At 41.7% G+C, this 16,595-nt stretch overlaps 2 protein-coding genes across 6 annotated transcripts in view; one reads left to right on the plus strand and one right to left on the minus strand.

The window, feature by feature from the left end:
- sulf1 (sulfatase 1) overlaps positions 1-6,547 on the plus strand; it is a 65,383-nt gene extending 58,836 nt beyond the window's left edge. For 3 of the 5 annotated variants that reach the window (XM_020599939.1, XM_020599940.1, XM_020599941.1), the window contains 4 exons: positions 747-919; positions 1,129-1,271; positions 1,587-1,710; positions 4,333-6,547. In XM_020599939.1, coding sequence (XP_020455595.1) covers positions 747-919; positions 1,129-1,271; positions 1,587-1,710; positions 4,333-5,267 — 1,375 coding nt within the window. In that variant the 3' untranslated portion in view covers positions 5,268-6,547. Of the gene's footprint in view, positions 1-746; positions 920-1,128; positions 1,272-1,586; positions 1,711-2,538; positions 2,573-3,644; positions 4,304-4,332 lie in introns of those variants that run through there. The other 2 variants (XM_020599943.1, XM_020599942.1) reach the window with 2 other exon arrangements.
- Positions 6,548-6,962: 415 nt separating this feature from the next.
- Positions 6,963-16,595, minus strand: part of slco5a1 (solute carrier organic anion transporter family member 5A1) — a 25,320-nt gene continuing 15,687 nt past the window's right edge. Inside the window, exons 5-10 of the mRNA XM_020599945.1 lie at positions 15,214-15,378; positions 13,964-14,162; positions 11,838-11,997; positions 11,156-11,397; positions 11,015-11,079; positions 6,963-10,849 (exon numbers count right to left, since the gene is read on the minus strand). Coding sequence (XP_020455601.1) covers positions 10,392-10,849; positions 11,015-11,079; positions 11,156-11,397; positions 11,838-11,997; positions 13,964-14,162; positions 15,214-15,378 — 1,289 coding nt within the window. The 3' untranslated portion in view covers positions 6,963-10,391. The remainder of the gene's footprint in view (positions 10,850-11,014; positions 11,080-11,155; positions 11,398-11,837; positions 11,998-13,963; positions 14,163-15,213; positions 15,379-16,595) is intronic.

Below are 16,595 nucleotides of genomic sequence, written 5' to 3' on the forward strand. Positions count from 1 at the left end.
TTTAATTATAGGTTTGTCCCATTTAGTGTTGCCCCTTTTATTATTTATTAATGCTTACCATAAAAGTGTGCAAATACTGTGTATTATGATGTTGTTTCCCTGTACATTGCTGTAATTGTTTTTGGATATTTGCATGATCTCTGCATGAAAGGTTTAAACGTGTGACTTTCACACTAAATTTAGATGACCTAGTAGATCCCAGGTGACTAGTCTAGCATGTGTTTGTGGTGTGACGTGTTGATGTTTGTGACCCTGTACACGGGTTTGTGAAGGAAGCATGTCATGTAGAAATGGTCTTTGAGTGTTTAGTCCATGGATGGAGTTTAAATAAAGAAAGCTGATGTACGGCCAGGGACCTGTTTTATGTGTTCGTGTCTGGAAATGATTGAATCGCATGGAAAGATGAAATGACTCAACAGAGGGGAAATCGTTCAGCCCCCCCCAATCACAGTGATCAGCTTGCACCAGGAAACACTGTGAACAGATTAAGCCAATACAAAACAGCTGTTTCTTTTTTGCAGTGCCTGTTGTATATTCAGGCAGGGGAGGAAGAAGGAACAGTGGCTAGAATGTCATCCGAGAGAAAACGACATAGTGTACACTGTCACATCCTGGCGCTGGCAGTGCCTTCTGGAAGTCTTCTCCAGATCCTCCACCACTGTGATTACTGGCACCAGAGAGGATAGGGGCTGATGTCATCCTTGCATCACACTGTTTTGTAATCTTCTCATGTTTCTGTCCCACAGGGAGGCTGCGCAGGAAATAGATGGGAAGGTCCAGCTGTATAATGAGATCCGGCGACGGAAGAAGGAAAGGAAGGAGAAGAAGCGGCAGAGGAAGGGAGACGACTGCAGTCTGCCTGGCCTCACTTGCTTCACACACAACAATGACCACTGGCAGACTGCTCCCTTTTGGACATGTATGTCTAAGCTCCTGACAGTCACATTTATGAAGCTCCAGTTTTCATTATAAATGAATTATTAGCAAAAGTGATAAATGTAACATGTTGTGCTAATTAATGATACTCGTCTCCCGCACTAGTTCAAGTACAAGGAATTATTAGCAACTGAGATCTATTCAGACATTAGTATTTGTAATAAAACAGACCGGTCCCTTATTATTGTCCAGTGGGTGGATTCTGTGCATGCACCAGCTCCAACAACAACACCTACTGGTGCCTGAGAACCATCAACGAGACCCACAACATACTCTTCTGTGAGTTTTCCACTGGCTTCCTGGAGTACTTTGACCTTAACAGTGACCCATACCAGGTGGGTGAACATAGTCTATTGCCATTCAGCTCTGTTTCTGCTTTTCATTGTCTAATTAGTAATTGTTTAAGTTTTGTTTTGTGGCAACAGTGACTCATAATTTTACATGCATAAACACACACTCTTCCACATACAACATTATGACACTAATGACTGTGTAAAACTTCCGGCGCTGACAGAAGTACTGCTATTTTGTTACACAGCCTTATGCTGGTTTACTGTTTGCACATTGAGAGCTGATGTACCAGAGTCAAATTCCTCATGTGTCCATCACACCTGGCCAACAAAGCTGATTCTGATTCTGAAATTTTGCAGCTGACCAACGCAGTGTATGAAGTGGATCGGGACGTACTGAACACACTCCATGCCCAGCTCATGGAGATGCGGAGTTGTCAAGGGTACAAGCAGTGTAATCCTCGCCCTAAAGGCCTGGATACAGGTAAAACTCACTCACTTTCAGCCTTTTAATTGTTCCTACCTTATTGTCATATAATATACAGTGAGCATGTTGGACTGATACATCATGGTTAGCAGTACTTCCTGGCATGGTAATGTAATAGGCAAGACTGAGATTTCAGTCTAGTTTTTTGCTGTGTTTTGAATCTGTGCGTGCGTGCGTGTGTTTAGCACATAGCTGCATGCTGTGGTGTTTGGGAGCTGAATGATGTGTTTTGACATTTTAGGTGGAGGTTAAGGAATCATCACAGTCTTGTGTGTCCTTTGTTGATGTGTGTTCAATGTTTTCTTTACTATAACACAAATACACAAGTGCGCACACACTTGGATCTTTCTCAGCCCACGCCCTTCACTTCGCTGGGATTGGTATCTGCATACATCTGTATTTTATAGTACATGTTACTATTGTACATCCGGGCCCTTTGTGATTCACTGAGTGTTAGAGATATGGGTTTTGTTTTGTTTTGTTTTGTTTATTTTTTGATGATGCTGTCATCAACAGCAAATGAGGCTCTCATTTTTTAAGCCTGTCACGCATCACTGCTATAATCAGCAACAAATCCTGCCAAGTTCCCCACCTCACAAACCACCATCTCCCCATCTATTCCAACCTTGACCTTTCAGAACTTTGCCTCCACTGAAATCTCTCTTATCCTTATTCCTCCCTCTGATCATCCAATAATTGCATTTCTCCATAGGGAGCATCGACTGTGCATGAAGAACTCTTCAGTGTGAATGATCTATTTATTTCCCTTTTACGTCTCCCTCAGCCAAAGCATTAACAATCAATTGCTTTTATTTTTCTGATCAGGAGGTAAAGATGGAGGAAGCTATGAGCCACACAGGTATCCACCAATTTTTGTTTTTCTTCAGTGGCTTTTTCTTTAACTCCTGCATGGGCTGAATTGCCTCATTCCTACTAATACATCCATCCATGGAGCACTGGCACATGATCTGAACTGTGGCTGCATGCTGGGAACATGCTTACAGATGTTGTTGTTGGCTTTTCTTGTTTAAGCAGCTTCATTTGTTGTCACCTCTGTGCACACAATAGGTCTTCACCTTTATCTGCTGTCAGAAGTTAAGATATTTTGTGCTGCATATTTTCACACCTTTGCTTGAGAGTTGCTGATGTTTCAGTATAGTCTGAGTTGATCCTTTCTAGCTGTTTGCAGGATAGAATGGCTAGAAAAAAAAGGAAGCCATTTTATGGAGGGATTCAATATCTGCTTCTACTTGAGGCCAACCCAAGCATCAGTGCACGGGAATGACAATGCATGATACTGTATCATCCCCCTCATGCATCACATTCTACATAAAAGCCTAAAGGAGTCTGAGATTTTGGGAAATGAGCTTAAAAGCTTTCATGCTGAGAATCAGATGAGAATTCAGTAGATCTCAAGTCTATGTATATGCTAAGTATGAAGCTTGAGCCAGCAGGTGGTTATCTTTTCCTAGCCTGGTTCCATCTAAAGGTAAAAGAAATCTGCTTAGCAGCACCGTACCAGCTAACTATTAATGTGGTCTGTACAAAAGGTGCAGTGTAAAAGCAAAAGTTTGCAGTTCTACCAGGCTACAAGGCTAGCTGCTATGTTAACTGTCTCGTGGTTATAGCTGCATACATGTACTTAACAGACATGAGTGGTATAAAACGTCTCAGCCCACTTTCTTAAAAAAAAAAAAAAGAAATTCCCAAAATGTCAAACTATTCTATTAATATCACCATCCATGTCAGCCATACCCACAAGTAGCCTTCATCTCTGTAGTGTTCCAGGGTAACGTAACATTCAGAATACCCCTCATATTTGCCGATGGTCATTAGCTGGTGGTCAAATGGACATTTGAGTTGATGGGACTTCTCTGTCCTCCGACTGACCTCTGCCTTTTTGACCTCCGTTTTTGGCATCTGCTTACCAGGCAACAGCAGCATCGAAAGTGGTCAAAGAGGAGGCCAAGCCTCTCTGTCCTGTGAGTCTGTCAACCCATCTCCATTCTTTAGCTGCAGAAATAACAAGAAACCTGATCTCACAAGGAAAGCTGTTCAGAAGTGGTGCTGATTTAGCCTTTTGCCATGATTTGCTTTTATTTTCTTCTTTTTCCGATAGCGTTTTTTCTGTGGATAAACCATTCAGCAACGAGCTCACTGTCTTATTTTCTGATTTCCTGTTGATCATCTTCCGCTGTTAAGTTCTTTTATTCCAGGTTGCCTGACTCTACATTTCAGTCCAGTCCAGGCCTATCATTAACTATGCCATTATATTTTTGTTGTGCAGATTAGTATGCTAGTCTTATTGTGATGGATTATTAAATATTTTTATTTCCAGTCTGTCTTTCTAATGAGATTTTCTAGAGCAGCATGTGTTTGCATTACTCATGGCTTCAGTTTTGTGAGTGCCGTGTTTATCTAGCTTGTCTAATGCTGCTTTGTAGCGTGTGTGAATTTTCCTGTATGTTGCTTGGGGCCTCGAACCCCCAGGAGCTGGCTGCTTTAGTGAGAGGCAGATGCTGGGGGATGACTGCATGCTGTCTGAGTGAACTTGAAAACAGCTCTTTGTTTTTTGCTACTCCTGATCCTTACATTATTCTGTTTCTTTCTCTTTGGCAGCACACAGCCAGTATGGGACGGACTACAGGGTTAAACTACCCAACTTGACAGATGAGGACGTGAACTGGCAGGGACTGGAGGATCTCTATAGCATAAACGAAAGCCTTTATGAATGTAGGCCTGACTACAGCCCCAGCCCAGATAACTGGGTCAACTTCCAGAAGGATGTGGATAATATGTTTGCACTGCGACACGTTTTTAGCAAATTCAACCAAACCCGTAAGCTTGATGACCCCACCCTGCCAGAGCTGGGCTCCGGGTCCGGGGGTGGAGGCCTTAAGGAGGGCAGTGGAGAAGAGTTGAACTTAGCCATTGACATCTGGCCAGCTTTGGCCACAGAGGTTCACCTCACCTCCTCCGCCCCCAGCAGTACACCATTAGCACCGCCCACAACTAGGCACGCACTGGAATCTGGTGTCAACAACCTCCCTGACTCACCCATAGACAAACCTAGGGTGTCAGCATCACAAGTGAGTGCATCATCATCATCAGAGTCAAGTAGAGATGGAGTTATCTTTCAGAGCAATATGTGGGCACAGCAGCTGGAGGAGTTGGAAGGAGATATGTTTAGTGGCAATGGACTGTCAGAGCTGGAGACAAAACACGACAACCTACTGCGTACTTACAACAGCCTGCAGGCCCAGCTGGAAACTGGCCTGGGTCACAAAGAGCCAACTGGCCTGCAGGATCTTGGGCTGCGCCTGATCCCTGAAGAAGAGGACATTTTCCAGGCCCAGGGCTACCTCCCTTTTCTCCCACAGACAGTGAGGCCCAAGGTGCAGGCCAGCACCACTGGGAGCCCCACCACCACACAGACTAGCGCTCCACAGAGTGTTGGAGTGCTACTACAGGTGCTGTCTCAATCAGCACTGCCCCTTACCTTGGATTACGAAGGCAGTGGCTCTCTGCCTCAACCCCAGAATCGGACCCTCTGAGGCAGACGTATGCTGGCCAGCCAACGAGCTGCTAGTAATCAGAGACACAGTGACTGAGAGATGGGCTTGTCTATGGCAAGTAATGCAACCTAAGTAACTCAGAGTTGTATGAGTATTAAATTTTATTTTATTTTTTACAAGTGCCTACATTTATTAGTAAACAGTGTTATGTTTTTTCAAATGTATATCTAGAAAAGGCCTTAATTGAGCTAAATTTAGGTGTTGGCATTAAAACTAATTCCACATACTTATTACTGTTTTTATGAAAAACAAGTGACTGGTGAAGCCGTTTCAACATTTGGATGGATGGGTTAGTAATAGTCAGCTTTAAGAATCTATTAATCATAAACCTGCCCTATTACAGGGCTCTCCAGTGGGAACTACTCTCCAATTAGTTAATGGCAAAACTTATCCCAAATGCACTTTTGACTCTTGCCCTCCACTTGCAGTGTTGAAACTGGTGTTCACTGTTAAATCAGATTTTATGAAATGCTTATTTCTACTGACTGCTTTTAAACCTTAAGTAATGGATTGTCACTTCTGAAAAAGTTACATAATCAGCATAACATCTGTTTCACAAATATTTACTTTGCTATGAGTTTTATTTAGCATTTCTTGTTACATCATTGAAATATGGCAGTAATTGTATGAGAAAATGTGGATAATCACTGGACAGTATACAAGTTATAACCAGTAACTTGACAGAATTTATATTATCTAGCTGTGGCAAACCCATCTTTTACGCTAAACCGGCAGGAAAAAGGCCCAGATTTGGCACAATTTACTGATTAGTTGCACCTCTGCCCCAGCTTTGACCTCACACTATTTTTAAGATGAGTAAAGTGGTCCTTTCTAATCACTAGCAAATGCTTACACAGTCACAGGGCCTAGAAAACGCTCAATTATGTAACTTTTTTGGGGAAATGTCACCAGTTCATTTTGTAGTATACGGCATAGTGCTTTGATAATCGAAAGTATAGAGTTGCACATGTCCAGTCCATTTCAACTGTAACTGTATAGTCCCTTAAAGCTGGTCATATGGTGGCACAGTGCTTACAGCTTTTCCTCTGACTGTATAGTAAAATATGCATCAAACATTACATAAGGCTAAATATTGCAAGACCATTGAAGACAATGTTTTAACCTTCCTTAAGAGGTTCTGCACAAACCTGATGCTGTCCTTTTTTTACTTCTTTTTTTTTATTATTGTGTTAGAACAACTCTGGTTTCAGGAAAACCATGAAGCTATTGATAAATAAACCCTGGTCCATCAACTTGAACTACTGGCTCCTGTCACTGCAGTGACACTGTTGAAAATGGTACCAATTGCTTAAACACAGCTCTGGTTAGTTTCCTGCCAGTTGTACCTCTTTCTGCTAGAGTCTACGGCCTGGTTTCTTGATGAACCAGGCCTGTAAGGGAGTGGAGCACAAAAGGTGGAAGTCAAAAATGGAAACCTTCGTCCTTCACTGTCTCAAGTGAGTACTGAATCACAGGCGTGCTCTGTCTGCTGCTGTTTCTCTCATGATGAGATAATGAGTAACAACAAACATAACCCCACATTCCTTTTAATATGTAGCCAAACTTTAGCCTTTGTGTGGCTAAGTATAGAGAATATGTTCAAGCTGTTTGCTTGCCTCCCTCACTACTTCTCCCTGTCCTCTCTTTTCACTCAGGTTCTCTGTGCTGGACCATTGGTCGTCCTGGATCCTCTCCCTCTCTCCCCCCTCTGGCTGTTGTTGCCTCATTTAGATGTGGATCTGGATCCTTGTCTGAACCTGATCCAAACATAATTTCAAAATTTCTGTTCTGACCTGGCCCAAACTCTCGGGTACCAATAGGTCCTGTCAGGCTAAGTTCAAGTATCCACATTCTGCCTCCATTAAATGGGCTTTTTAGGGAGTTTTTCTTTATCCAGTTCAAGGTTTTAAGGACAAAGTGTTGTAGGTTGTACAGATTGTAAGGTCACCTTGAAGCTAATTTATAATATTGGGCCATATAAATAAAATTTGACATGACTTGATTTTTCCATTTTTAATGACAAATATCAAGTATTGAAGGCATTTGTAAACCAAATGTTCACAAACAATTAGACTTCTGCTCCTGAGGAACACACAGAAATAAGAGCTCAACTTTCAGAATACAGCATCTGTACAGGAAATTCACTTTCAGTTCAAATACTGATGAAAGGAAAATGTGTTAGTCTAATTTTGCAGTCAATCTAAAGTTGTCTGTCAGTAGCAATTCAGTCATTTGGATAGCATGACTGTGAATTCTAATAAGCAAACAGTAGTCAGGCCATTTTCAGCATGTCAGTTAACTCCACTGTGAAGTCCTCGACAAAAAACAAAGCATTTCAGTAACCCTTTCTACCCCATAACATACAGTAATTCTGAACTCCAGTGTTATTACTGCCACAGGACAAATCCACCTTTTTTTTGTAGCATAATTCATATTTCTCATCATGAGTTAAGGAACAATGTCATGGGTTAGCTTACAAATATATTTCTAACTATGCATGAGCTCTGTAATACACACATTTGCTTTGTCAGTATTTACACAACGATCACATTTTATAATTTGAGGTAAAATTAGCCGCTGCAGACGTGATCGTTTTCACCTGGGAGATAATGAATCTTAACTTTTGAAATGTATTGACTGCATCTGATTCTCCATTCATTTGCAAACATTTAGTAACAAATTAATTCTTACTGAACAGACTATGAAATACAGTAACTAATCTCTCCCAAAGGAAAAATACTCCCTAAATATCTGACTTTGAAAATGCATGCCACAGATTTGCCAAAACTGTTAACAGTTGGGGCTTGTGCGGGTTGTTTAAAAACAAATCTAATCTCTTCCTTTACCAGAACTTTGTGTGAATGTTAACTAGTAGACAAAATTTTAAATCTTAAAATACATGTCATTGAAAATCGATCATCTTTTGCTTAGGTATACGTTTGGTAAACTGGAGTGCTATATTCAGGGCAGTGAATCATACTTAACCTCGGAACTAAGACGGTAGGTCTTGCAAACAGAACATTCACTGGCCTTTGCATATAGTAATAAATGCTCCTGTCCATTAGAGGGCCCCAAACAACCAGGAACTGAATAATCAAAAGTCAAATTTCTCATGACGATAAAAGTAGTTTCATTGTTTTACATGCTTGCTACACTATTTCTTAAAGCCTACATTACTAGATAACGACTATGTACATCTGATGAACATTGGAATGGAGAAGCCATTACAATACAAAGCCAAAATGATGCATCTTTTAATCTATTGATGATTGTTGGAATAGATTAAATTCATTTTACTTGTAAAGCTATGAGTCAAATTTGTTAAAACTGTTTTGCCACATTTCTAAAATTTCCTTTGTAGTTTCCATGTACGATCACATGTTTAGGTAGCTTCAGCACATGGTCATCGATGAAACTTTTTTTAAATTCTCTTCTCCTGTTTATTTGGCCGATTAGTAAAGTAGTTTTTTGTCTAATTAAACATATTTTGTACTCGATGACAACCTCTGAATTAACACGGTAGTCATTCAACGCTATACCACTGGTGATGGTCAGCTTTAAAGGACAGGTTTGGGATTTTTCAAGTTGGTCTTAATGCAATATTGATGTGTTCATATGTAAGGTCATAAATGATCTGTCATTTCAACTTCTCCTACTCTGCACACTGACCCTGAATATTTCCACACAATGTGATTACGCTGTAAGAAACGGGACAAAATACACCACCCTTGGTCTGTGTAAAAATGCATCAAGGTTTTCTGAGGCTTAGCTTGTGTCCGTATCTTTTAAAGTTGGTCTATTTAAGACAGATTTGACTCTTTTTGCCTCCCAGAATAGTAGTTCCTTGCCGAGCTGTGGTGGAGGGTACATTCTAATAGTCACATGTAGCTTTGTTGTTGTTAGGTGCTGGTTACTTTTCAAGTTGTGCTCAGACTTGCCTCTGAAGTGAGTTTGTACTTTCACAGCTGGAATGGAAGGGAGCTCTGCCACAGCTTGGTAAGAAATGACTTTCCAGGGAACAAATGGAGTTGAAGTGGTCTTAAATAGATGGTAACTTACTGCCTCCAGTTAGTTAGCTTGCTAGCTTAACTTGAGCATCAGACAACTTTGGAGTGCATTTTTGCACAGAATGAGGGTGGTATATTTTGTCCCTCATTTTTGTGCGATCACAACCTGGGTGAAACCCTTCAGGGTCAGGGTGGAGAGCAGGAGACGTTAGAAACAAAGACCTATTTTCACGTACATATGGCACATCAGTAGTATATTAAAAGCAACTTGAAAAATCTCAAAGCTATGTTTTAAGCTACATTAATTACCTTGCCAAGGTCAAACTTTTGACTACTGGGCGCAGTGACTCAGGATCAGTGACAGTTGTTCCCAAACAAAATCTGAGGGCAACAAAGCAGAATGTGACAGACTTTTAGGCAGCTAACATTTACCCTGGTAGAAGGCTGTGTATATTAGACTAGCTGAGACAGCCTGAGAGGCACAGTTGAGAGAAAGGAAGAAAACAGAGGTATGCGAATAAAAAAAAAAATTCTGAAGATGCAAATGTGTTAACCAGACAAAAGAACAGGCGGAATGGTTCAAAATGCAAGATGTAGATGGTGCTGACAACAACATGGTGGCATGTAGCCTATGAAGCGAGCAGAGAAGAGGATCAGGTGTGGAATACAGAGGAAGCTGTACAGTACTGAGAAAAGAGCAGCTATACAAAGGCTCTTGCATAGTACAGGTTTGTCAGTTGTGCTTTAAACACCATAATGATCGTGACTCATCTGTCTGTAGAAAGACTAATGCCCTGCCTTATAACAGTAGCACCAGTGATGTCTTTACCATCTAATCCTTGAAGCGGAGGCCTGACTTTCTGTGTGGATGCAGCGAATGATGTGCTCAGAATAAAAGAACACCTGTCAGTCTCCTGCTATCAAACACCAATGAGTAGCTCCATCAGTATGTTGGACATCGCTGGGTCTCCTGCCTGTCAGTCTAACATCAGCTTTGGAGCCCCACCTGGTGTTTGATCGGTGTCAGACACTGTGTGATGCAGAAATACAAACTGAAAGGCACACGTCGCATCCCAGAGAGGGAACTGGTATGGTCTCAGACATGGGCGGAGCCTCTGTGGTGATGTGGCACCAGGATGGGTGGAGTTATTGCTTTGAGAGCATTGCCAGGGCAACTGAGGCTGCTGTGGCCATGACTGAGCAGCAGAGCAGCTGGCGGGTCTGGTCGAGGTGGGATGAACACAGGGCAGGAGTGGGTGCGGGCGTGGCTTTTCTGGCCCCCGGCGTGGCAGATGAACTCGCTGACGGTGCTTAGAGGTGGCAGGTGCTGTCGCCAGCGCTCAGCTCGCTCCTCTTTGTGCTTGATTGAGTACCAAGTGAGGAATATAAAAACGAAGCCGACAAACTTGAGGCTGGCGGCCAGGCCAAAGTAGACAAAGCGGAATGAGGTGACGTCATACTCCCAACAGGAGCCATGCACGCCACAATCTTGCTGCCACAGCATGCAGGTGGTGTCAATCACAGCACCGAAGTAGATGGGTGTGGGGATGTAGGCTGGAGAGGAACAGAAAAGTTAAAAGCTAAAAAAGACGTTCACTGTGTCCCAGTCTCAAACTCTAACCAGTTTTTGAGTATGTTCAGTGACATAGTGGCTTTGGCCTCATTTGTCTCAGTGGACAGACGGTGGTTCTGTTGTTTTGCAAATGGTCAGGAACTTACCGAGAGTTCGGAGCAAGACAAATTGCATCCCAAGAGCAAAAGGCCTCTCTTGCTCATCAACAGACCTGAAAGAAGAGGAGAAACAGCATGTATCTTCCACATTGTACCCTGTGACAGTGATTGGAAGAGGTGGTCCCTTACCTGAGTGTGACAATGATAGCGGAGGGCTGGGCACAGGCAGTGATGAGAGTGACAATGAAGAGAAAGATGAGGAAAGGGATGAGCGTGTTGCAGGTGCGGTCGCACTTCCCCGACACAGCATAGCCGTTCTCATTCAGGTAGGTTTTAACAATGACCAATTGGAGCTGGTTGACCTGGCCGCCATAGGATGGAGTGATGACCTGTCTGCTCTGCACACAGCCACAGTCAGTGTAGTTCCTATTCTGGAGTCAAAGACAACATGTGTATTATCCATTCAGATGGGGACAGTATCCTGCCTAAACTAAAATCTGAGGCTAATTCTATTAAAAGATTATGGATATGTTAAAGTCTAATGTAGATACAGACACACACACACGGACAGAGTGGGTGACTCCAGCAATGTGGCTCAATCAGTGAATTGGACAAAGAATCCTAGACATTTCCTTTCCTGTTGCTATAACTGACTTTGTTGTGGAGTCAGACACTTCCTGTACTTTCAAAGCTATGGGGGGGAGATGTACACAGAATAGATCTTTGTTTATCCTTTATGATTGATGCCATTCAGCAGTGTTCTCCAAAACGCCATCATTTTTACTGTGCTTGTATAAAGGGGTTTGTTGCAGTATTTGTTCAATAGGAAAACTAAAGGAACAGAGCAAGTGTGTGTGTTTTGTGCATTCACCCCAGCGCTATCATTGCCCACAGTGCTGCATCCAGCCAGACACGGGTTGAAATAGGTAATGCCATCAGAGCCACAAACTGGAGCGTACTCATGGATCCTGCAGCCACAGTTCACATTGCAACTGCCTGTCAGGTTCCTGTGGGTCATTGTCAGGGTTGGACTGTACACACAAAGACAGTGGAAAACATTTGTTTAGGCGATATCCATTTAGCATTTTCTCATGGCAGTACAGGTTCTATGTGCTTTCTTTGTCACTCTAGTTTTTCTTAGCCTTTGAATAATGTTAAAATGCACTGACAAGGCAAGTTTTTTTTTTTTTTTAATTCACACTTTGGGGATTTCTTTTCACTTCAGGAGCCAGAGGCAGATGATTAGCCATATTTATTAGTAGCTTATTTTCTAAGAATTAATATATCTAGGTTAGTCTCATTGGCCTTGACAGGTTAAGGCCAATGAGGCTGCCAATCTTCTCTGCAATATTTACTGTAGTCTTTGTGTCTCATCAATGTCCTGCACATATTGTGATTCCTTCAATGAATTATCTTAATCTAGCTCCACACCAGCTTGTGTGATGACAGGACAGAGACGAGGGGGTGAGGAAATGGCACCTCCAGTGGTTCGTAAAGCAACATGGGAACATCCTGGGGTGGTGCCGACACACACATGCACTCCACACTGATGGGACCTGTCTCTAAGTAATTTAATAATGTTTTGTATCATATAATAGTGGGTGGTAACACTACAAATGTTTATACATTACTTTTTCCCCCAAAGAATATTACAAAGTAAGATTAATCTGCTCCTTTTAAAATCAGTGGAGCATCATTTTTCACAATACTATAAATTAATACTCATCCTCATTTTTATATTGATTATCACCAGGAAAATACATTTGGGCTTGTCCTAACAGAACAGTGTCAAATTCCAGACTGTGCTGGAGACTGTGTGTGTGTTTGCACGTCAAACGGCGTCAGCTCTCCTGGAGTTGCAGGCTTACAGCCCTGAGTGAGCGTTGTAAAGGTTCAGTAGGAACAAATGCCTTGTTTTAAGCTTTTGTCTGACTACACACAAAACATATGCATTAGAAAATGATGTAGAGGGTAGAGCAACTTGTGTGTTTCTGGATTACTGTCTCCAGCCTGTTAGTGGGAGAGAACCATGGTTAGACTAGTGTGTGAGTACAGATGAGTGACACAAAGGATGGGCTCTGGCTAAACATGCCTCTTGTAGGTGCTACCAGTAACTAGAGACCAGTGCTGCTCATAATGAAGTGCCCCACTGACTCACACGTTCTTGTTGACCCCTCTATAAATGCTGGCTAAAACAAAGACTAATGGGGTGGCTACAGGACTTTAAAGGACAAACAATTTGGAAAATAATCACTTTGGCCATTTTAATTATGCAAAAAGCACATTTCACAAAGGTTTAGCAGTTACACTAAGTATTCAGCATCCATACAGCCTATATGAGTGGCCGAGTCTATTATCAAAGTACATTATCCATAATATTTGGGAACATAAGTTTTCAAATTGAACTTTTAAATGTTTTATTGAAATTTTGAAAGGAACATTTTTTTTGATACATTTATGACAGCGCACGGTGAGATCAGAGGGGATATTATAACAGTAGATCTGTTATAATCTTACTATATTTGTAATCAGTTTCACTATGCATGCTGCCTTTACAGGTCTGTCTGTACAAGTGTGTTCATAACCATGTGTGCCAACAGATGTCCACACTACAGTTCTGTCTGTAAGGCTGACACGTTGGATGACTGTTAACTCTGCAGCCTGGCTGCTGATGTAGTGTTGAACAGCAGAAATAGACGTGGCAGAGTGCAGACACGAGAGCAGATAATAATAATTCATTCACACTCCGACACAATGCCACAACACATGATGGGAGCAGTGACAGCATCCCAGGCCCACACCTCCTTCACTGCGTGTGAAACCAATGTATACCAAAATCCCAAGTACCTCATACATAAAATGGTTCATGTAATCATGGAAAAGGAGCTTACAAAGCAATACATACATTCTAATACTTATTGCAAAAAGCCCATTTGTGTGTTCTCACGCCACAATGCACCTATAGCCATGTCTGTCTACCTGTACATTCATTCTTACCCAGTGGTGTAGGGTATATTGATGCCTCCCAGATTGATGCTCTCACAACCCACTATGAAGAGTGTGGAAAAGCAGAGTAGAGACACCCCGCTGCAGATCACGGCCAGCTTGGCAGACTCTCGGGCACCAAGTTTTAGTTTCTTGATGATGTAGCCCCCTAGCACGATGCCCACCCCAGCACTAGGTACGATGATCAAACCTGTGAAAGAGATTAGTGAAAATAAGAGTGGGTGAGATGAAGAACTTCAGAAGTGTTGCAAACAGCACAAATATAGAGCAGCTAATTTGTGTCATGAAAAATGTTAACACTGAATTAATTACTGTAAAATACTCTATCAGGTGCAAAAAGCACCTAATATAGAGTATTTTAGTCACACCAACATGATTAAGATTAATATGTCAGGCTTTTTAATATGAAACATTATAGGGGGTCCTGATTGAAAAACTGTGCATGTGTATGTCAGTGTTAGTCTTGTAGAGATCTTGCATTAAATAAGAAATGTTTGTTCTCATCTTTCAGTCATTCTGAAATAAAAACAATTCCTGACCATCATCTTCGGGTAGCTATGGCAACTACGCCACCTGTTTTCCCGTCCCCCTTTGCACTCTGCTAACAGGCAGATGTGATGAGACAGTAGGAAATATGTAAGGGGGGGGGGGTCACTTTCAAAGCCATAACCGAGCTTTCAGGCACTCCTTTCTGTAATCTTCATATGAGATTAGTTGTATTGGCACCACTGGCTTAACATGATTGAAGGATTAGACTTGTTTGTACACCATACATGCTGTATGTGGGGCGCAAATCAAGGCAGAGCAGAGGGTAACGTACGTGTGTGTGTGTGTGTGTGTGTGTGTGTGTGTGTGTGTGTGTGTGTGAGCATGAGGCCACAGTATGATGAATGTCTCCTGCAGTCATCAAAGACTTGTGTGTTACACTCGGGGGACGTAATGGAAGCTTATCACTGAATGAAAGTCAGCATGACTCCTAGCGCTGTAGGTGATGACATGTCCTGTCCAGTAACAGGTTAGATTGCAAGGCAACACCGCCAGCGCACAAGTATAATTCTCACAATGGTACGCCACTTACATAGCCTATGATGTAGGCTCTATATAGATTAAATACAGAACCATAAATCAAGCTTTACAGGTAAAGTCACAACATGCGCACCTGACAATGCTAGTAATATGGAGCTAGCCAACATGGAGCAACTGGACTGGGATACAACCATGGTTAAAAAATAAAGACTTACCAGTGTATATGCTGGCATTAGAGGCAGGCATACCAAACTGTGACTCAATAAATTTGGGAATGAAGGTAATGAAGGCGGTGACGATGGCACACTCTGCCGTGTAGGACAGGCTGACGAACAGGAAGGTCATGTTGCTGAGGATCCTCAGGGCTGCCTTGGGGAGGTCTGGGAAGGACAAGAAGAATGATTACTAGAAAGCTGTAATTATGAACACAAAGCTGTATCTGCAAACTAAATAAACCTTAGCTAATATTAACCACAGTCAATACCATCTTCTCTGAATCACATAAACAGATATCCTCGCATTCAAACATGCACTCAACCATGTGTTATTACATCTGAATTAGTATCTTTGTTTCATACAAGACTACAGAAACAAGCAACAATACATAAACACACAGATGTCCTCTGATTTCTGTGCAAAATACAAGCAAGGCTATTAATCAACACAATCTAAACATCAATGCTGCCTTTTTATTACCTGTAGTTCTCATCTGAAATTTTAAAGGACTTGTAATGAAGAGCAGTGATTTTGCTGTACAGTGCGTGTATGTGTATCTATGCACTAAACAAACCTGCTCTACAAACATGTCGGACTGAGGGAGAAATATTTCTGACACCTACAGTATCTTTGGCATTGCTTGCTGGTTTTTCTATTGTCTGGGAATCTTGAGGGTTTTCATGGTAGCTTATGTCTCTAGCTAGTCTTGAGAGAGAAACATTTCCCTTGAATATCCTTGACAGATGTACAAGCTCGCAGTCTTCAGGGTCACAGGAGCATACATCATCTCAGTAAGGCTGAGGTATAAAATTTGAGGAGCAGTGTGACAGAATGGGGATCTATGCAATCTACAGGGAGCTCAGATTCAAGCTGCTTCTAAATTCAAAGGAGCGAGCTTGTGTAGTTTAAACATATGGTTACTGTAGAATATCCTGAAAAAGACCCGAAAGACACAGTGCAGAGATGGAGAAAACTGCTGTGAATATACAGTGCAGAGATGGAGAAAACTGCTGTTAAAGCAGATGTCTCGTTTGTTCTCATCTTTTTTACATCAGTGACTATACGTAGATTGAAATAAATATATTCAAGACAAAGATTATCTTTAAGTGGGATTAACTCCTCTTTCTTGTTCTACAGTCAGCTCTTAATGATATTAAATTAGTTTATTTGCCACACTAAGTATAGCCGCCAGAAAAGCAATTACCAAGAAATGGCTTAAACCAGACACCCCTACTTATAGAGAACTGGTATGATAACGTTTATGAAATCTTTGTAATGGAGCGAATTACTTTCTCTATAAGACATCAGGACATTATACTTGAGAAAAAGGTATTTTTCTCCAAAATGCCTTTTATTTTAATTAATCAATTTATTTTTGAGC

The sequence above is a fragment of the Monopterus albus genome, unplaced genomic scaffold (genome assembly GCF_001952655.1).
Source record: "Monopterus albus unplaced genomic scaffold, M_albus_1.0 scaffold44.1, whole genome shotgun sequence".
Taxonomy (NCBI): Eukaryota; Metazoa; Chordata; class Actinopteri; order Synbranchiformes; family Synbranchidae; genus Monopterus; species Monopterus albus.